The sequence below is a fragment of the Balearica regulorum genome, chromosome 13 (genome assembly GCF_011004875.1).
Source record: "Balearica regulorum gibbericeps isolate bBalReg1 chromosome 13, bBalReg1.pri, whole genome shotgun sequence".
Taxonomy (NCBI): domain Eukaryota; kingdom Metazoa; phylum Chordata; class Aves; order Gruiformes; family Gruidae; genus Balearica; species Balearica regulorum.
The window spans coordinates 60,742-82,744 of NC_046196.1; the positions used below are offsets into that span (position 1 = coordinate 60,742).

At 43.4% G+C, this 22,003-nt stretch overlaps 2 protein-coding genes across 7 annotated transcripts; both read right to left on the reverse strand.

Annotated features, from left to right (window-relative positions):
* Positions 1-1,621: 1,621 nt before the first annotated feature.
* Positions 1,622-17,536, reverse strand: LOC104631496 (carbohydrate sulfotransferase 5). 6 transcript variants are annotated; one of them, XM_075765245.1, is made up of 3 exons: positions 17,423-17,536; positions 4,007-4,084; positions 1,622-3,132 (listed from the first exon to the last, which is right to left on the reverse strand). In XM_075765245.1, exons 1-3 carry the CDS (start codon positions 17,434-17,436, stop codon positions 1,923-1,925), a joined length of 1,302 nt encoding a protein of 433 aa, XP_075621360.1. In that variant the 5' UTR covers positions 17,437-17,536; the 3' UTR covers positions 1,622-1,922. The 6 variants fall into 6 exon arrangements, with proteins under 6 accessions (XP_075621360.1, XP_075621359.1, XP_075621364.1 ...); XM_075765244.1 differs by lacking the exon at positions 17,423-17,536 and adding an exon at positions 13,713-13,801; XM_075765249.1 differs by lacking the exon at positions 17,423-17,536 and adding an exon at positions 13,396-13,682.
* TMEM231 (transmembrane protein 231) lies at positions 16,719-21,696 on the reverse strand. The gene is made up of 7 exons (XM_075765253.1): positions 21,539-21,696; positions 21,293-21,462; positions 20,158-20,286; positions 18,664-18,807; positions 18,291-18,372; positions 18,042-18,152; positions 16,719-17,164 (listed from the first exon to the last, which is right to left on the reverse strand). The coding sequence occupies exons 1-7, from the start codon at positions 21,678-21,680 to the stop codon at positions 16,980-16,982; spliced, it is 963 nt and encodes a 320-aa protein (XP_075621368.1). The 5' UTR covers positions 21,681-21,696; the 3' UTR covers positions 16,719-16,979.
* Between the last annotated feature and the right edge of the window lie 307 nt (positions 21,697-22,003).

Genomic DNA, 22,003 nt, shown 5'->3' on the forward strand with positions numbered 1-22,003 from the left:
TGGGAAGGGACCTCTTATAGCTCATCTGGGTCCAACCACCCCTGCCCAAGCAGGGCCACCTACAGCCAGCTGCCCAGGACCGTGTCCACATCGCTTTTGAATATCTCCAAGGTGGAAGACTCCACAACCTCTCTGGGCAACCTCTGCCAGTGCTCCGTCATATGCACAGTAAAAAAAGTACTTCCTGATGTTCAGAAGGAACCTCCTGCGTTTCCGTTTCTGCCAGCTGCCTCTTGTCCTGTCGCTGGGAACCATTGAAAACAGCCTGGCTCCATCTTCTTTGCACCCTCCCTTCAGGTATTTATATACATCAATAAGATATCCCATTCCCCCCTCCCTCACTCCACCCCCCCCCCCCCGCCCCGAGCTCTCTTAGGCTTTTCTCAGGCGAGAGATGCTCCAGTTCCTTCGTCACCTCAGTGGTCCTTCACCGGACTCTCTCCAGTATGTCCGTGCCTCTTTTGTACGGGGTAGCCCGAAAGACCTCCTGTACTACCGACGACAGCCCAGATACCCCTCCCACCCCAAAATTCCCTGACAGAGGGAAGAAGCCCCAGATAACCGGAGTAAGCAAATGGCCCCCAAAGAACTGATAAATGCACTAGAGATGCCAGCACAACTTCTGAATCCCTGGGAAAGCAACCAAGATAAAAAAATGTGGCTCCGCAGGCCCCACAATAGCTCTGAGAACACTTAGGAAAATCCCCAAAAGTAATGGGTGTGGCCCTAGAGAACCTCCCCCAAAGAGAAACAGCGTCGACTGGCCCACCTCCCAGCATCTAGAGCGCTAGGAACATCCGCCTCCTACAGCAGATCACAGTAGTGGCACTGAGGAGCTTTTGTGCTCATCCTAAATAAGCAATAACATAACATTCTTCAATTAGCCCTAACAGGACTATCTGGTATTGATCAAATATGTACTGTCCATCCCGAGATGTGCTATGTTAAAAAAAAATACAAACAAAAAAACCCAAACAAAACCCCCAGACGCAAGTGTCTATCTCTGCTAGAGACCTGTTTGAATCACTGCAATACAGCAGTATAATCAATATGCAGATTTCCAAGACACCTTAAATTTTTCAGTTACCTTCATTAACAACAACTTGTAGTTCTGAAGAGAGAGGATAATGGTATGAATCGCGCTGCAGGAGCAAGTGCGTACCTACTCTGTGCCGCAGCGTTAGAACACACAATTGGGGCGGTATTAACAAGCTATTTTCACAGTGATTCTGCTCACAGTTTCTTCATCTCTCTTGCTTTTTGCACTCCATGCCAACGTTGCATTCGAGTACCAGGTTGCAAACTTTGCCATTCCAGGGAAAGCACTAAGAAATCTATCAATAAATGATGTTCCTGCTTAAACCTTTTACAACAGAACTGCTGCAGTTGCTCCAGCTCTTGGAGAACTTTTATGTTAAAATTAAAAACATCAAGAGAAGTCTAAAAAAACCACACAACTGCACAACAACATTAAAACAAAAGAAGAAAGTCAAGCAATTCTGGGAGAAAGTGAGGGAATTTAGTTTCTACTTTGTTCCATTTATACAAATTAAGAACTGAAATTCTTAAATATTTAAAGCATGAAAACATAAGTGAACTATTATCAATGAACAAAGACATCTTTGACAATTCATCTTTTAATAGAAAGTACTTAAATTATATTTTTAAAACAATGCTGAGAACAGCTCGGCTGTAAATTTGTAATCTGATAAGCATCTCACAGGATTTCTCATGCTTTTTTTGTTTTTGCGGTGTAACACACTCAGAAAAAAACTCCTTCCCTTACGGAAAAACAGCAGACAGGAAGATAGCTAAACTCATCGGCCAAGGATTTTCAAATTACCTATATGCTGCACAGTAGACAAATACTCAACTGTCTACACCCCCCTACCCCCCACTCCCGATCTCTCAAAAATAATGTCTCAGTGCTTTGGATTAAATGATGACCAACTGAATTGATTTTGTCGTCTCGGCAACACTAAATCCAATGACAGATCTCTTTGTTCTTTTTCTGAATCCACCAGCTGATAGCCAAGCATGTTTATAGCACCTTTGCAAACTTCCTGTATTTTCTTAATTTTCTGGAAGGAAAGAACATTTCTCCAGGCCTGTGAAACACTAACTGCATCTCGAGATGTGATTTTGAAGGCTTCTTTTTTTTTTCCTGGTCCTTGTCCATGTGTGATATTATAGATCCAGCTTTTGAGCATGGGGGTCAAACTAAGCTCTGCAAATTGATACATTTCTGAGATTTCTGATAACGGATCTCTGACTAGATCTTCAAAACGGATCATTAAATAGCGATCTTTAAGGAAACTAGGTGGTTTTAGAGTAGCTGTTTCATAAATCTGAACATGACTTCTACAAATCTCTTGCATTACTTTGTATTTGCTGTCTTCCACTTTAGTGCCATTGGTACTCAAAACAATTCCATTGTCACGGGCTAACGCTTTGACCGATTGCTCCCGTGACTTGACAACTGCCCTGGGGTCACGGACCAAGTGAATAATTTTGAGATTCAGGGATGGATCAGTGAGAAGGGGGTAGAGGACCTTCAAGTCAAAGAATCGAACCTCCTTGATGACAACATGGCTGTAAGTTTTACAGGCTTCCTCCACCTTGCTGAACGGGTACCGTCCACAAAGAGTCTTGCATGCCATTTCACTGGTTATGTCAGTACGTTGAAAAGAGTCACAAGCAGGAGCTGAACAAAGAGCCCGACTCACTGCCCACTGGAAAAGATCGGATAAGTTTCTTTTCCAAGGCATGTAAGCATCAAACACAGACATGTCACACAGAAAGACCGACCTGACTAGGTCCCGCACTGCCATGTGCAAGACCTTGGCGCTGTTCTGGTACATTGTAACCCACACGTGCCATGCGGGCTCCATCAGGTAGAAGACGCTGGGGTGCTGGCTGAAAAGTTGACCGACAAAAGATGATCCCGACCGCCAAGAGGAGAGAATGAGGATGTGGACTTGAGATGGTTTCTCCTCAGACTGAGGCATGAAGCTACTGTACCGGGCGTACATGAAGAGTAAGAATCCAGTCTGAACCGTAACAAAAAGTATAACGATTGTGCTAGGAATCCGAATCCTTGCCATTCTCACGGAGGAAAAGCAATTAAAAAAGCTGAAAAAGAGAAGGAAAATGCTGGTGAAACATTGCTCCTGTGGCACAACAATACTAATAAAACCTACACAATACAAACTCTTGCATTAGTAAAACCTTTCTCTAAAAATATGCATGTATGTATTTGGCACTATTTGCTTCCTTAATCAGTGGCACTGGGAGACGATCATCTGCAGATGACAGGTGTCTGAAACTTAAAGAAAATAACGCATAGCAGCAAGATCACAGCAGAAATAAGTTTGGAGTAAATGTTGGATGCTGAAGGAAACCTTGGGTTGATGCAGCTCTACTGTTAGAGAAAAAAAAATAAATCTACAAAATACACAAAGCCCTTAACTTGAACTCTGGTAAATACTGCCGAGGGGGGAAAAACCAAACCAAAACAAAAAAACCCTCACCTTTCTGAATCGCTCCTTTTCAGTCTAACATTACAAGGGCTTGTCCCTTCAAAGGAGTAGACGAGAACATCAGTAACTGTGGTTACTGAAATAAAAATAATCTTCTTATCTAATCCCAGCGCCATACCCTGTAGCGACGGTAGGGCGCTACACCGATGATGCCTGTGCACAACCCTCTATCTTCCAAATTGCAGAAGATGGGTAAAAACTCACAACCTGAAGCTGCATCTGGTCACACATGTTAAAATGAAAAAGCAGCTGACCTGTGTCTTCGGGCTGGAGCGCAAATACCCTGTGACTGAATACCCTGAGCTTTCATTTAAGGAATTATCTATTTGTGAGTTATAATTAGTATGCATGTAACTCCTAGAAAAATTTAGGCATGTCGACCTCAAGTGGACTTGTGTTTTACTTTGAAGTCAAAGTTCAAGCCACATGCATGCCTCAACTTTTTACTAGAGGTTTTTGGCACTTACCCCTTTGTGCTCTCACTTTTGCAGACTCCACTTGTAAGCAGTGTTAGCAGGCATGGTATTAGGAAAATAAGAATCCTCCTGTATGAAGATCATCTCGAGAGTTTTACATATAAGCATTTGCTATCTAGCTGCATTTAGACAATTTTTTTTCTTGTTACTGCAAAAGGTACATATATCAACACACTCTGGATTCTTGAAAGTAAACCAGGCAGACTAGCGAATACAGATGCATAATCATTTGACAAAATAAATGCATTAAGGTTTAATGCTAGCCTAATGAAACATGAAAAAGACTATTAATTAGCACCAAAAGCTGAAATAAATGGCCAAATGAAAGAGATGGTATAAATGGACAGTTTTGGCTCCTTGGACTGCCTAAATGTCTCTTCGCCATATAAAGACATGCGTTCTATCTTAAATGAACACAGCTTTTGCTACTAAACTTTTGTTTGTAAGACAAGAAACCCGGCAGGCATATGAGCCGAGTAGGAAAAAGGAGTCCATAAAAGCATCTACCTTCGGTATCATACAGTATCTTGTAAGGAGAGCAAGGCAAATGAGTAAGGTACTCGCTTGCAGAAGTTTTTCCCCCAAAGTACCATCTCTCGCTTGTAAGACACAGAATTATAGAATCATTTAGGTTGGAAAAGACCTTTTAAGATCATCAAGTCCAACTGTAAGCCTAACACTGTCAAGTTCACCACTAAACCACATCTCTTAGCGCCACAGCTACGCATCTTTTAAATACTTCCGGGGATGGTGACTCAACCACTTCCCTAGGCAGCTTGTTCCAATGCTTGATAACCCTTTTGGTGAAGAAATTTTTCCTAATATCCAATATAAACCTCCCCTGGAGCAATGTGAGGGCGTTTCTTCCCATCCTGTCACTTGTTACTTGGGAGAAGAGACCAGCTGCCACTTGGCTACAACCTCCTTTCAGGTAGCTATAGAGAGCGATCAGGTCTCCCCTCAGCCTCCTTTTCTCCAGATTAAACAAACCCCAGTTCCCTCAGCTGCTCCTCACAGGACTTGTTCTCTAGACCCTTCGCCAGCTGCGTTGCTCTTCTTTGGACACAAAGTTCTGTATACTCTTTACATCTGCTCTATACCGACTCAGCTAAAAATGCCTTTTTACTGTTTTATTCTGTTTCCTACTTCACCATACAACCTGTTTCTGCAGCTTAGCAACAGCATTTATTTATCTCTCAAACTCTGGTTATCAATAAGTTTTTAGTTGTTGTGCTGCCCACTGAGGGATCCACGTTCTCATCAACTCTGTGCAAGTATCCATGACGTATGACTGCAATAGAACCTCCTACGATGAAACCCGTGGCCCCTAAGCCTCTCCTGCATAGTCCCAATGCTTATCAGACACTCTGCCAAGCCGTTTCAGTCTGCTAGACTAGAAAGCTACCCGCTCATTTTTCTTCACCTAGCTCTTTAGCATTGAAACAACTCGCAGCACAGCACGGACCAGCACTGCAGCTGGAAGAAGGTAGGGAACGAAAAGGCATAGAAGGGAAAGAGAGCGGGGGAGCCTCAGACTACGGCTGTCAACAGACGGCAGCTTGAGCCATGCACACAGGTCTTCAAATTAATCAGTATTATACCTTTTGGCCATCTACTGTGTAATCATGTCACAAAATCATTTACATGGATTTTTTTCAGGTGGAGTCATTCTAGGCCTCCCCTATGATCGATCACTCAAGCCTACTGGGTCACTATTCACATTACAGAAGCATGTAGCTAACTGCCAACCTTAGAAAATACACATAAACAGTAAAAAGGATAAACCCACACAACTTCTGTGAAACAAACTAAAAAAAAACCAACCCACATCCTTCTCATCAAGCTGCTACAATTCTTTTGTCATTTCCAAGTAGTGATTAAAGGACCCTGGTTCGTCTCACAGAATCACAGAATGACTGAGGTTGGCAGGCACCTCGTATAGGTCATATGGTCCATCTGCTCAAGCAGGGCCACCTACAGCCAGCTGCCCAGGACCGTGCCCACATGGCTTTTGAATATCACCAAGGTGGGAAACTCCACAACCTCTCTGAGCAACCCGTGCCAGTGCTCCGTCACCTGCACACTAAAAAAGTGTTTCCTGACGTTCAGAGGGAACCTCCCGTGTTTCCATTTGCACCAGCTGCCTCTTGTCCTGTCACTGGGAAGCACCGGAAAGAGCTTAGCTCCATCTTCTTTACACTCTACCTTCAGATATTTATAAAAATTGATAAGGCCTCCCAGTATCAGCTACTCCTCCCAGTTTCCTATCATCAGCAAACTTGCTGAGGGTACACTCTTCCCCATAATCCAGATCATTAATGAAGATGTTGAACAGGACTGGACCTATTATGGACCCCTGGGGTACACTGCTAGTTACTGGCCTTCAAGTAGACTTCGTTCCACTGACTGCCACCCTGCAGGCCTGGCCTTCAGCCAGTTTTCAATCCACCTCACTGTCCGCTCATCCGGTCCATACTTCACCAGCTTATCCACACAGTAACCTTTACTGTTTTCAAGATGCCCTTTTTTTTTTTTTCCCAATAGCAAAATGGGACAAAAATATGTCAGTAGATTTCCATGTTCCTATCTGAAAGGATAGTAACAAAATAACAAATGTAACAGAGTGTTCATCAATAAACTTATTTTTCAGGGCCAGCTTCATAAGCACATTCAAAGCCACAAAAAGAGCATAATTTTTTACAAGACACAGATGTCAATATATTCACTCAAATCGCTACTAATATACCCAGACAGACAAGCATGGAAAAAGTAGCCCAGTCTCCCCTTTTTGCTCTGGACAGCAAACAAATATGGCGCCAATTTTTTGGCAGTGGAACGGGGGGAGGGGTGTCTGTGGACCAAATAGACTGTGAGTTGGCTTTTGTATTTTGCTGCACAATCATTATGAAAGCTGAAGAATGACTGATGTAGTCTGGTCTATAAACTGATACCTTGGCACTGCACTAAACCATGAAATGTTAACTATGAAATTATTTGGCCCTTGGCATAGCTCCAAGATCTCCGGATTGGATCCCAACAAGTCCTGACTCTATATGGGATCAATGGCTTTAAGAGCATCGTGCTAATTTGCCCACAATAATTCTTCAAGACAGTACAGCAGAATACAGTAAGGTGTGAAGATCAAGCACAAGGACAGTCAATGACTTCTGTAAAAGGAATACTGAAGTGACTATCACTGCTCAGCCTGGAAGAGGGGCTCCCTGGACAGGGAAGGCACAACTGGCCTCGAGAGAGTAACTGCAAAAACGTTCTCTCGCAGCGGCTCAAAACAGGAAAAATGGGAGAATTCAATTAAATGACCACTCATGACAAAACCTTTTTGTACACCGCATCATAAATATGTGACACTCTGCCTCAAAATGCTGTGGCAGCAAGACTATACAAAAGTTCAACAAACAATTACATCAAATAAAAGTAATTAGTGGAAGGACTAATGCAAGGACTATTAAATGCAAAGATGAGGCTACAGCCAGTGGCTTAGCAATTCTCTAAACTGTAGATGGCCCGAGGTATACGCCTGCATCTGGGAGGTATACTAGGAGAAATCACATTTCCAGTATTATTTAACTTTTTCCCTAGCAATCCACTACTTGCTACTGTCATGCACAAGAGCAGACAGACAAAAACCTTTGGTTTAATTCAGCGTGGCCATTCTTCATAGATAAAATCTGCCTTGTTCAAATACCGAATTTTCGCGTACCAGAAGCATCTACAATTTTCTCTATGCGGTGAGGATTATCAGCAATCCAGTAGCCTGCACTGACACTCCGCCACACAGAGGCGATGAAAGAATCTAAGCAAAAGTTGAAGAGTAGTTGCATTTGCTAGTTCAAGTTTTCCTGAAACAGATTCTATGCCTGAAAGCTAGCCAGCCATAAATACCTCCAATTTTTCTTGTCTGCAAAACGTTAGACATTTTCTGCACTAAGACTGCATTCTGCAGCTGCTCACAGTCTAACCCATCACATACCTTTAAGAGACTCAATGATGCTTTTTAAAGAATTAATGTGTTCCTCCTCTAGCTACGCAGAACTGCTGCTCCACTCTAATCAAGATCACTCTGCAGAAATGCAAACACTAACTGTTCTTTATACCTTATTGGCAAGGGCGGGGAAATGAGGAATAAAAACATCTAGATGTCAAACCAAAAGCCAGGTTTTTTTAAATTCACATCTGCCTTGACTGCCTCTTGGATCTCTCCTCGCTCCAATTCCCACCCAAGTACTGTCGCAGACAATACGGTGACAACGAGTCCATAATTTGTGTCTGAAGTAGTCTGCCCACCATAAGCACTACAGATAATATGTTAAATGACTGTAGCTAAAGTATTTCCCTATTCTTCAGTATGATATAAGCTATGATATACACTGCAAGAAAAAGCGTGGTATCAAAGTAAAGCACTAAATAGATACTCATTTTCAGTATTTGAGATTCATCTTCTACCCTTTTGGGAAAGCTGGGATGTATCTAAGGAATATACACACACAGAGACACCACAAAGAAATGAATAATTACACAACAAAATGCAGCATCTTTAAGAATATTCATCAGGCAGTTTCCAGTGCGTGAGGCCAAACACACATCCAGTTTACTGGATTTTCTCTGTAAACAGTGCCTTTTATTTCTGCATTTCTCATATTGGGCACGTGTAATTTTATTTGCATTTTACCCTTTTACCATTTGCCATTGCATTCTGCAGTAAGGTGCTTTCAGCCCGGGTTAAACTTACATCCCTTTAATGTGCAACTTGATAACCCAACAAGCTCTTTCATGATTTTTGATAAATGGTAGCTGAGGCAGAAAGCAGCTCTTGAATACCCTGAAGAATCACCTTCTCATAGTTACTGAATATATATATATAGACACACATATATATTTATAAATATACTGAAGAGATTACATTATATCGCTGCCTTAATTGTGAGGGACAGGACCTTGTGACACCCAAGTACAACTACAGGCTGGGCAGAGAATGGATTGAGAGCAGCCCTGAGGAGAAGGACTTGGGGGTGATGGTTGATGAAAAGCTCAACATGAGCTGGCAATGTGCGCTTGCAGCCCAGAAAGCCAACCGTATCCTGGGCTGCATCAAAAGAAGCGTGACCAGCAGGTCGAGGGAGGGGATTCTCCCCCTCTACTCTGTTCTCATGAGCCCCCACCCGGAGTACTGTGTTCAGCTCTGGAGCCCCCAACATAAGGAGGACGTGAACCTGTTGGAGCGAGTCCAGAGGAGGCCACGAAGGTGATCAGAGGGCTGGAGCACCTCTCCTATGAAGACAGGCTGAGAGAGTTGGGGTTGGTCAGCCTGGGGAAGAGAAGGCTCCGGGTGAGACCACATAGCAGCCTTCTGGTACCTAAAGGGGCCTATAAGAAAGCCGGAGAGTGACTGTTTACAAGGGCATGTAGCGACAGGACAAGAGGTAATGGTTTTAAACTGAAGGAGGGTAGATTTAGATTAGATATTAGGAAGAAATTCTTTACTGTGAGGGCGGTGAGGCACTGGAACAGGTTGCCCAGAGAAGTTGTGGATGCCCCCTCCCTGACCGTGTTCAAGGCCAGGTTGGATGGGGCTTTGGGCAACGTGGTCTAGTGGAGGGTGTCCCTGCCCCTGGCAGGGGTGTTGGAACTAGATGATCTTTAAGGTCCCCTCCAACCAAAACCATTCTATGATTCTATACAGGCTGCCCCTTCTGATCATCTGTTTTTTCCATTGCAAGACTCAGCAGAGGGTGCTGTTAGGCAAGCTCGCTCTTTCAGCACAGAAAGGCAACGTGCCAAAACTTCATCAGTTACTAGGTGAAACACTAGTCTGTGACTTGCTTTGCATTGCTTCACCTCTCCTTTTGCCAGTGCCGCCCTCCTCTGCCTAAGCTCCCCTCAGGAGAACTAAAAGAGGCTTGTTCCTGCCTCCTTTCTTCCTTCTTTGCTTCATAGCACTGCTTCCTTGTGGCTGCACCTGCCTGACTAGAGCAGGCCTGCTGACTAAAAACACGGGGCGGGGGAGAAAGGAGAAGCACCAGAGGGGCCAGATGTCATAGCATTACTGCCACTTCAGCTGCCACCTCAGTGACAAAACCGTCTAGCAAGCACCTCCTCATCGACTCATGAAATCAGACTGAGGGACATCAAGTTGCAGCACAGAGCACTCCAACACCTCTTGCATCGCTCAGCTGAGACGTCTAAAGTATTGCAGTACTTGGTGGTATCACAATATGTGCTTTTGTACATAATGATACTGCTAAGCATAAATTATTTTAATAGCAGGTACAATGTTATTCCTTCTCTGTGATGGTAGCATTACTTCTTTTGTGATACTATTTCTTCAGGAAGAACCCTGGCAAACGGCAGAATAATCAAAAATCTAATACTAACAAATTCTTGAGGCAGAATCATCTCTTCACAAGCCAATGCAAATGTTCAAAATGCGATCTGAAAAGCATCTGCACACATGGTTTAGTTGACAGTCAGGAGTCAAGCTCTGTCACTGGGCTTGTCTGCTAATGGCTACTAATGGAAACAAGATTCTGGACTAGATGAACCTTGTGTCTGCCTCAATAACTACTCTTACATATTGTGCAAAGGAAATTAATTATAGAAACTGGCCAACAGAGCAATGATTTTCTTCATCACTTAAACTGGCTCTGAGAGAATGCTGAGCTGCAGGGCCACTAGCATCTGCCATTGCTTGCCAAGAGACTAGATATATTACAGAAAGCTATCCTGTTTTATCAGGCAGGGTAAAAATACAGTGAGCGGTATATTGATGCCAGCTAGCTTCTTTTCTAAACAGAGCACTTTTCAGACCCAGAATGCTAGAAAAATATAGAGAAGGAGGAAAGAAATAAATTGTGCAGTGAATGATCATTCTTGCTTTCAGGGACTTTTATTTGTTTGTCACATAAGACGAGTAATGTTGGAATCGAGTCATCAGATCTTTGCAGGTCAGCACTGAAAGGAGCGCAATTGCTCAGTAAACTTTCTTTCAGTACAGAAGTCAACCTGAAAAGACCTAGTAAATTAATAAAAACTAACTTTGTAGCAAAAAATAAAAAATAAAAAAAAGACTCTCCTATTACACTGCTTATTTTTTCCTGTGATACTAAAAAACTGTAGAAAGAGAGTAACTCGCATTAGAGCTGTAAAGAAACATGGGCTCTCTGAACTTGGGACAAAAGGCTGGGATGAAAGACTCCCTCAGAACACACAGGTCTGAGTCTGTTATGGGAAGACTGAAAAATCTGGCTGGAATAAAGCAAAACAACTGAGTGAAGAATTACAAGTACCCGCTCCCGTAAAAGGATTTCTGAGCAACCAAATCTTAGCTGTCTTTGACAAAGTCTTCCCCTGCCATTTTCTGTCTGAGAAAATTTCCAGCACGCTTTCATTTAAAACAGTTTATGTAGTACTTTTAAAAGTGAAAGTCGTTATACATTACACAGAAATTACTTCAACTTCCAGAAAATGCAAAAATACACATTCGATTAATTTCCCAGATTGATCTCTTCCACTAAAAATGAATACCTAATGCTGAATTATGTGCTCAGTCTTTTGCTAGCCAAAAATTATTTTGTCCTGTATGCTTGTCATACACTAAATGCTGACTTTCAGAGCAATCATATGAGCTGAATATAAGTATCAATTGTGTACTTATAATTCACCAAAACACCTCAGTACTGACTATGAAAAGATTGATAATGGTAAATGTCATCATGCATTTTATAGAATTAATAGGAAAATGTTTCTGCACGGCATGATAAACGGAGCAAAGATCACATGAAGGTCTGCTATACCTTATGGAAAAGTTTACTTACTACATACTTCACCCATAAGACATCGCACCACTGCAACCACCACCAGAATGGCTTATGAGATTCTATGACTAGAAACATAGTTTGCTGTTCAAAAAAGTTAAACCCAGGACCATGACAAAGCTAGTCCAAGAAAAATGCACAATATTACTAGTAATTTGTGCTATAAATAGCCCAGCTGACAAAACATCACTTTACGGTGTTCTTCCACAGCTAGAAACGACACATCTTCACAAGGCAAAAGCTTACTGCATCACCAACGATATGCAGATTGGTCTTTGAATGGGGAAAGAAAAAGTTAGTTTGGAGGGTGCCTTCTCTAACCACTGGTACTTCCAAAAGAGTTAAAAAGTCTTTCCAGTAGCTGATCATTGCTAAGTATTTGGAATAATTAATAAGCCTGCTTAATTTTTTTAATACAACAGTGAAACTGCAACAGAAATAATAAAAGTCCAGTAAATGTACTGTAATCAGACATTTTGAATTCTGACATTGTATTAGCATTTCAGCCGATAGTGTTAATTTGGCTTTTGAAAACGTATTTCCTTTTACAACCTAGTGGCAAATAAGATTGGAAGAGTCGCTTCCAGATAATCATCAGGCTTAAATACTCGGTAATACAACGAAACATGCCATAGATTCCATGATCGTCCATAAAAATTATTTAAAATAAAGCTACTGGGCGCTTTTTTTTTCTTTATATTGTTTTGAGTTAAAGTTGTCCAGCCTGAACAAATGGCAGTGTTGAGGCATAGCCCTATTTCTCCACACAATGCAGCTGAAGGTCACAAAGTGTTTTCAGCTACTAGAATTACCCATGTTCAAGAAATGAGGCCTGTTGCAACATTTGTTAGGAATTTTTACTGTTTTTAAGGATGGCAAAACTGGGGTGGCAAAGAGACATTCACAGTGGCTGGATGCTATTCACTTATTTGAGACTTTGCCTGCACCGGTACAATAGTGTCCTCAAAGTCAGTCTGAGGATGAACAGGCCAAGGTCTGCCCTGTCTGCCCCACTGGAGCAACTGCTGCAACTACAAAAAAACCGACAAATTCTTTGGTCCAGTATGGCACTTTCACCTAGAAACAGAGGCTGGATACAGTAGGAAAGTGGGAAGAGATTTCCCAGAATGACGGGAAATGTTCTCTAAAGCACCTGATTCCATCTAACACCAGCAAACAAAACCACCTTAATCCGAATCAGCCATGTTCTGGAGTGGGTGGGGGTGGTGGTGAAAAAAAGGCAGATTTTCAACAGCTTTATCTCTGTCCACTGACTACACCTCAAGCAACACCCAGCTCGGGACTGTGCGACATCGGCACCGCGGCGGGCGCGGGGCCGCGACTCCACGGCTCCCGCCGCACCGGGTATTACCGCTACTTCACCAGCACAAGTAGGGGAGTGTGCGAACGGTTTAAAAACACCCCCTAAAAGGTAGTGCAAGTGATTATAAACACCGTTGTTAATACCGAAAAAAAGGTCATCGCCCGGCTCGCCGACCGGGAGGATAAGCCCTGTGGGACACCCACCCTACCCCGGCCTGCCCGTACCTTCCCGCTGCCTCCCAGCACCGCCACGGATCCGAGCTGCCTACGGAGACAATGAGCCGCTTTCAGACGTGGCCGAGGCGCCGGGGCAGCGGGAGGAGCCCGGGAAGGAGCCGAGCCGATCCGCCCCGCACCCGGAGCATCCCCGAGCAAAGGCGGCGCAGCCTGGCAGGGGCGGCCCGCCCGCCCGCGCCGCCCCGCCCAGCACCCGGCCACTCGAGTAGGACCAGCAGACGGCGGAAAGCCTTCTGCAGACGCCACCGCCCACGGCTCGGGTGCTGCACAGCGGACGGACATCGCGGAGGTCCCGGCAGCCTCACCGAAGCCGTGCCGTTGCAGCGTCGCCTGCCCGCTGCATCTCCCAGCGGCCTACGCCGTCCGGCACCCGGCCCGCGCCCAGCGCCACCCCACGGCCTCTCCTCCCCGGCCCTGCCCGCCGCTGCCTTCCCCCTCCGGCAGGCCCCACGGCCCAGTCGCATCCTGCCTGCGTCGTGCAAGGGGTAACTAAAAGGGCCTACCCCCACAAACAGGCTGCTTGGCTAGTTAAGAAATAAGCATAGAGGGGGTTTCTTTCGTCCCAGCATCACCCCTTAAAAAAACTCCTGAAGCATGGCTCTTACATGTCCACATTCTCGCTTTTATTTATACATAGGACTTTTAACCAGCTACTTATTTTTTCCCCTTACAGAGCCACTTACAGAAACCTGATTAATCCTAACATGCCTCTGCATCCCCCTCAATGAGCAGCATTTAGACTGCTGTCTGGCCTATGTGTACACAGAAGATCCGTGTAGTAGCACTGTGGTGCATTGCAGTGGTATTTTTACTTGCCTTTCTGTTTTCTGTTGCTTAGCAAGCTAAAGGAAGTGTCCTTACAGAGAGCCTTCTAAAAAAGACTCCTCCTTCCTACAGGTCCTTTAATGCTAGTTGCAGTGGCTTCTCAGGCTGCAGCAGTAAACTGAAGTACAAGGAAAAGATACCTTGTCTGTCAGTTTACTGCTACAGCCATAGAATTGTACCTACCTTTTTTCTCTTGGTTGGTTACTTACAGAAGTAGAATGCCTCTTCTCCAAGCTTGAAAATAGGAGTCAGAAATATGAACCAAGAACTACGGTCGGTATAAAAGTGATCCAGGAAGTTACTATAACAGAGGTATCACAAACAGGTGGGGGTTTTTTTCCCTGCTGTAGTCACATATGCCTTTACTGCTCCTTCTACACTGCATTCGCTTGCTAGTCCCAGCTGTGAAACACAACTCTTTCAAAAGAAATGGAGGGATTGCTTCAGGTGATACTAAACAGTTACATGCCACCTGCAAGCAGTTAACTCTTTGATTTCCTATTAACTTAAATAGTTGTCCTCTTAAATTACCGTAGAGGATTTTTTCCAGCTTTCTTCTACAGGAAAATAGAACGTAAGGAAAGTTTTCTCTATATTTCCTAAACCAGACCTATTCACCGCTTTTTCTCTCACATGTATTCACTGAACTGTTGCTCCGAGCAGCGTCATTTGTTAATCATGTGGAAGGATACAATAGGAGAGAAAAGCGAGATAGGGCTTCCCAGAATTCATGTTGTTTTCTGACATTGCCCTCTTTCACGTTCAAGTTGCTACCTTAAACGGGCTTCTGTTCAGCTTAGAGGAACCTCAGGCATGCCATTTTTATGGGAGTGCAACAGCTCAAACCCTTAAAATGGAATTCTGTGGTCTCTGCAGAGCTTTCTGTCCCTTGCTTATGCCCACACTAATGCTTGTGCAGAGACATATCAAGTTCATTCAGGGAACTGACTTGTCTGAGTGAGTATATTTGGTAATGATGATCTTCACCATAATGAACTCCCTGAATTAACTCATGCAGTCACACAAGCATTATCACCACTGCAAAAGAGAAGAGCTGGGACTACAGCAGACTGGATGTACATCAGCTTGAGATATCGGGGAAACAAGCTCACAGGCCCCTTCGTTTATCTTGTGTAGTGCCTAGAAACACTAAAAAACAGAAGACGGTTGCTTTGACTCTGTGCACTCTGATACGAAGCCAATTATCAGTAGTCCTAGGCTGCCAGGTACAAACTTCAAAGAGCAAACTGGAAATTTCAACCCAAAATATATACATGTATAAATAGCAAATGCTCCTTGCAATAATTTACAGTTCACAAGTATGTATGTAAGTTTCAAAAGCACAAAAAGTACAATAATTTACAGTTCACAAGTACGTATGTAAGTTTCAAAAGTTTGCTGAATAACCAAGACAGAGCTCCCCACATTAATGTTTCACTTGCATTGAGAATAGGCTGGAGTCCATCCAGAGCGTAAAAATTGGGAGAAATGCAAGCTGCACAACTACAAAGTTTAAAATAAGCTTAAACAGAAGATTAAAAAAAGAAGCTGGCTGTTTTGAGGAAAGAAAAAGGAATAGGCAGGTCTTCAAACTGCTGGGATGTTGAATTCTAGAGGATAATGGCCAAAAGGTGGAGTACTGCTGTACAAGTTGCTCTTTCACATTTCAGTAGCTGCACCATGTCTTAAGAGTTCAAGAGAACCAAAGACACTCAGAATTTTGTTAACTAGCATCTAGAATTGTTTTAGACTCTCTCCTGCCATAATACTGCTTCGCTAGAATTAAATCTTAACTACAAAACTGAAAACATAATGGAAATTTGTTGTTTTCCCTTTTAAGCTTGTCTGCCATAAAAAGTCCAGAAAGAGAAAATAAATAATCTTCCCTACCACCTTCCCTCCTGCTAATCCAGAATGAGGGACATAGTCTTTCAGTGCTCACCAGGTGATTATAATTGATATAATTTTTACCTGCTCTAAGTTATGATTTAAGTTCTGAAAGTAATTACTCACTTGCCTTGGAACTCTGAAGCTTCTCTGGTTGGTTTTTTTGTTCGTTTTCTTTAAATAAACACCAGGCTTCTCTGTTTTACTATTCTCTATTAACAATTCATGGTTTAGTGCTACAGTAACAATGCCAATAGTAAATGATAGTGAAAACCTTGCAGACACTATCACCCACAACCCAGTTTCTCACGTCAACGTTGAATTTATCCAATTTAATAACTAAATTGGTGAGCACGTATAGCCACAGTTACAGAAGCGTGGCTCTGACCTTAACTCATGCATACATTTTTTTACATTACTTCCTTTTCCTATCATAGTGCGCAAATGCACGTACAAAAGCTCTTGACAGAACTCAGCAGTGAATTAATTTACAAGACAGTAAAAATGGCTTATGTTGTTACTGTTAGCATGTTATTTTCAGTCTTCAGGGTTTAGCAAAATTAAGATCATGCAAAAGCAGTCTCATTGTTTTCTAATGGTTTTGGACGTGTGTTCTCCTTGCAAAAAATAACTAGGTTCTTTAACTGTCAAAAATATTAAAATTTCCAGTCCCAAAGCAGTGTTCCCAGAGAAATAGATGAATGAACATGCATTTAAAAAGGAAGCACGAACAGAGCATACTTGGAACATACTTAGAAAGTTCTGATCTTCCAAAGTAAAAAGTGTATAGAGAATAAAAGCGGGTATCTATTTGTGAACTGCATTTCTTAAAAGTGCATTTCTTCTTCTCAGGCATCTCCTCAGGACAGGTGCTGTTTGTAGGACAGTACTGGAGACACTGGCAGAACTGGTGATATTGGAGTTGTAGTCAACACCTGATTCTGGAACACAAACATTTTAATCCTACCAAACACCCAAAGAAAGATAAAGAGAATGCTGACATACTGGATCCAGGCAAATTTAATAATTTCCCAAAATCCTGGCTGATATTTAAAGAAAGTCAAGGAGTGTTAATGAAGAAGCTTCTGATACTATTACTGCAATAACAAAACAAAGGAACTCTGAGGTAGACAGGCACAAAACTCATTAAGACATCAGTTTGTGTGGCAAATGCGAAGCCTTTGAGCCATGGAAACCCCTAGAAGCCTTTACCGTAGTTTGTAACAAAAGCTGCAGAGAATGTTTGTCCTAGAAGACATTTAAACCAATTCTGTGGAAAGTGCCTATTTTGTCCCTGACTCACCAGAAAGTAGTCATTGGTAATAGGCAGGTAAACAGACTTCGTAAGAAGTGTGCTCCATACAGATTCCTTTAAACACAAGCTTGTTCTCGTCCGAGAAAATGAGTAAAGAACATAATGAATGAAGCATGACGTTGTAGGAAAAAAAAAAAAAATTCGGGTCTGTCAGCACATTTAACAGATTCGTCACATCCACTGCGGGGGTTATTATTTGGTGAGCTTACCTTGCATACAGATTTCTAATGATTTGCTTTAGTGCTTTAGGTCAAAGAACACGATATCATGCTTTACTAATGGCATCCATGACAAATTGGGACAGCAGGTGCTGCACAAGCCAAGCAAGACTTACTAAGGATATTCACTGTGAATGGCTAAGAAACTGTCTTAAAGGCCAGTTTAGCAATGCTGAAAAGCAACACAGGTTCCCAGTAGAGAAAGGCAAAAAACCATCTGGAGGAACAAGCAAATATGTATTTGGTTAACTCCAGAACTATAGCATTTGCTTAGCTAACAAAGGAAAAGTTTAGTAACAAGTCTAGAAGTAAACAGTTTTAATTTAGACAATATATGAAGGCCCAAATCACACAAGCTAGTTATGTCACAGTTTATGAAGTTTTCAAAGGATATGAGATAACTTCCACTGGGTAACGAATAGTGGCATTAATGATAAATGGTGTATCTGTTGCTCTTCCAGTCATCCAAACAGGGTTGGGATCTGAAAATACTGTTGTCACTGAAATGGGGAAAGGAAACATCCAGGTTAAGGGATGTTAAGGTTCAGTCTTAATACAGAACTCAAATCCTCACAGAACAGCTGCCAATATGCTAATTACTGCTGCCCTGTAATTCGCAGCTATACGTTCAGGCTTACCATTTCTATCCCAATATGCTGCAACGATGTTTGTTAGATCATAGTCACTCGCAAAAGGACTTGTGCCATTCACCACAGACACCTGTTACAACAAGGAGATACTTGCATTATTTGTTCACTCTTCAAGAAAGTAATTCTACCAAGTTTCTTATGCAAAGTATCCATGCCCTTGAAGGAATACACAGAAACATCAGACTGAACATCTTGGCAGAATAACCTCTTCCACCTTTCAGCCTAACAAGAAAACACCAGTTCCAAAGTTCTAGGGTCCACTCTGGGCAGGAGTACAAATAATTAGGGTGCCACTTATGGTACTAGAAGGAGAAGGGTGGGGTGGGTGGAATCGATGGGGAAGGAAAAAAAGTTTCCTCACGTTGTATCTGGTATCCAGTCCACAATGGTTAAGTAATTGCCTCTGGTTCAATTTCAGGTCTCCATTCATATAGAGTCGAGACCCTGGCACAGGAGAAAAAAACTGAAGAAAAGCCATGGTCTGCATTACAAGTGTTGACATTCTCTGAAATGGTGAACATGAAAAAAGAGAATTTAGCAGGGGGGACGACACACCACGCTTTTCTACCTCTTTGTATGTACAGATTTTCTGCATGGATTTGATTTCTTTCTGACTCTCAAGTTTCAGAGCATCACATTAGTCTAAACAAGGGAATACCAAATAAGAAATATGAATTACTTTAAGTGAACTGCTTTAGTTGTTAGTTAACTAACTTTATAAACCAAAGTTCCACCGGAAATTCAGTCAAGTCCGACAGTTTGTGGCTAATGGCAGAAAGATTTAACTTGCTATAACATGTGAAAAGCAGCAAGATCACTAAACACATTAATTGGAGACACACTTTAAAATACCCAGCAAAGCCAGCTAAGCACTCCTGCTCTGCAATAAGGAACAAAGAAGTTCCTTAGCCCTTATCAGCCACTCAATCTGAAGGAAAATCTTTACATTTACTGTAAAACAAAGGTGTTGTGAATATCGTAACTCTGTGATACTAATCACTGACCTAATACTTCAGCACAAGTTTAGGACTATCAGTCCTTTACTCTGGGTCTCATAGGTTTAAGAATGTTTTCTACACAACACAGCTATGCTTGCTAAGTTTGTCCATCTGCAATCAGCAAGAGTCTCTTGGATAAACTAAGCCTAATCTCCCTAGTAAAACAACTTCTTGTCTTTGTGGCTACATCCAACACAGCTCTAGACTATGGCTCCTTTCAGATACATCCATGAGTTCTCTGAGCACCAGTGTTTTACTCACTGCTTTAGTTAATAATTGCACTGCCACTTGAGATACAATGGCAGCAGAATTTTATTTTCCTGTCTCCCTATAACACTTTCTTCCCCCTCCCAATTAAAAGATACAGAAGATCCTGGCAAATTATTACCATTGCTTGAAGAGCTGTTAAGTAAGCAAAATCTATAGAGTTTTAGGCTGCTGCAACAGCCTACCCCTCCACCTCAGAAGACTAACTGGGTAGGTCAAGACACAGCAGTACGTAAGAATGCACATCCTTCTCCATACTGCAAGGCTCTCAGTTATTTCCTGATGCCACCTACGCTGATAGCCACTGTTGCATCTCTGTCCTGTATGCTGCACTACAGCCCAAGAGAATACACAGCTTAAAAAAAAAACCAAACAAAAAAACAACAACTAACAAAACATATGAAAATACACAACAGAGCTAGACTAGGAATGACCCAACAGAGCAGGAGAAAATTAAATATTTGTTAGTAAAATAAAACTTTTAGATAGGAATTTCCAATGTGGAAAGGTTCTTTCATCCTTTGCATAACCACTACTGGAATATTACACTGGGTCTACGCGTCACAAAAAATCAAATTCAAAATGCTCACATAAAGCTGGTAGGAAAAGAGTAGAATCAGCTGAACACCAACTACGTGCTCCGTAGGTTGTAGTGGAAGTTCCAATTTAAAATGCAACTGATCCATTTTGCCATCTTGATTTTTGTCTTCTTCTCTAGTCTAAAAGAATCAATAAGAATTTTTTTTTCCCCAAAGATGGGAACTTCTGTTAAAAAGAAAACAAAAGGTAAAACCCCAGGGGATCTCCACAACTGCAGCACAGACATACTAAGAAAGCAAATAAACTGCATAATTAGGAAAGCAATAAAAAGCTGCTTGACTTTATAGGCACAAGACTAAGGACAAGCAAGAAGCCTGCAGTTTTGTCTGTAATAAAATGTCTCATATGCCCCCCCCAGTAACAGAAAGCTCATCAGACTCTTCAAGGTCTCTTCTACCCTATGCCATTCGAACCATCTCCCCTGCAAGCTACAAAGCTGGATCTTCTGTCCCTTCCTGTGTGAATGTGACTGATTGTCAGGCTTTTGCCTCTTGCCATTGCAGCCTGCCTCTTAATGGTCCCTGTATGCCAATTCCTGGTTGTGAGCCAAAGCCTGCTACACTTCAGTGCCACAAATGCCTGCTTCTTCAGCTATTTTCAAGCATAACAGGACTCATGACAGAGCTAACGCAGAAAAATAACAGCCACTGTTGAATCCCAAAAGGAACAATGGCTGCAGGGCAGAGGCTATGTGCTTTAGAAAGGACATACTTGCTTTCAAAACCAGGGTCTATCTACCAACCCCTGCAAACTTCAGTTCATGATAAGCTGGGGGAGGATGGGGTAACAACTAATTTGAGGTAAGTAAGCTGATGTGTTCATGCAAACCACCAGTGACAGTCAGGGACATGATGTAGTGGTGGACTTGGTAGTGTTAGGTTAATGGTTGGACTTGATGATCTTAAGGGTCTTTTCCAACCCAAATGATTTTATGATTCTATAACACTGAGAGGGAGTAAAACTGGACTGGTTAAAAATCACTTGCCCTGAGCAAATTTTGCTGTAAGGCACGAGGTTATGCATGAAGCTGCTATGACTTGAAGGCAGCTGTGCACTTGAAGGCAGCAGCCCCACTCTAGCCCTGCTTCCCACCACCACTCCCGGGCTGACCCCAGGCAGGCCTACCGACAGGAGTGGGACTCGCAGCCGGTCCTCCTGGAGCCTGTTGAACGCCGGGAACGTGCTCCATGCCAAGAAGCTGCCCGGACCGGGCCCGACGGTGGCCACGAAGAGCACCTCATACCGGAACCGCACAGTCGGCTGCTCCAGGTATGTGCTCTGCTTCAGCCAGAAACCTGCGGGCAGAGATAGTGTGAGGCCTCAGGACCGCGCTGGGCCAGGCCGGGCCGCCTGGGGACCAGTGGCGCTCACCGTGGCTCCGGTAGGCCACCAGCAGCGGCGGCACATAGGTGAGCACCGTGATGAGCAACAGCGCCAGCGCCGCAGCGGAGCAGAGCCCGGCCCGGTAGCGCGTGTGGAGCGCGGGATGCGAGAATACCTCCACGCCAGCCATCGCGAACCGCCCGCGCCCTCACCGTGGCAACCGCGGGACACCAGACTGACGGGACGCCGGTCCTATCGGCACATCAGAGCGCCGTGAGGGAACGGGCGCGCCAGCCAATAAGCGTGTACCGCTACATTCCAGGACCGACGACTGCAGTCAGGCGGGAGAGCGCCCGGGAACGGCTGACAGAACGCCTGCTGTGGCAGCAGAGCCCATGATGCAGCTTCGAGTACCCCGGGAACGGGGCGGACGGGATCCACACGTGGCCTCGCGCCTGCTAAGTGACTGCATGCCCGGATGCTACAGCCCCGCCCCTCGATCCACAGGCCGGA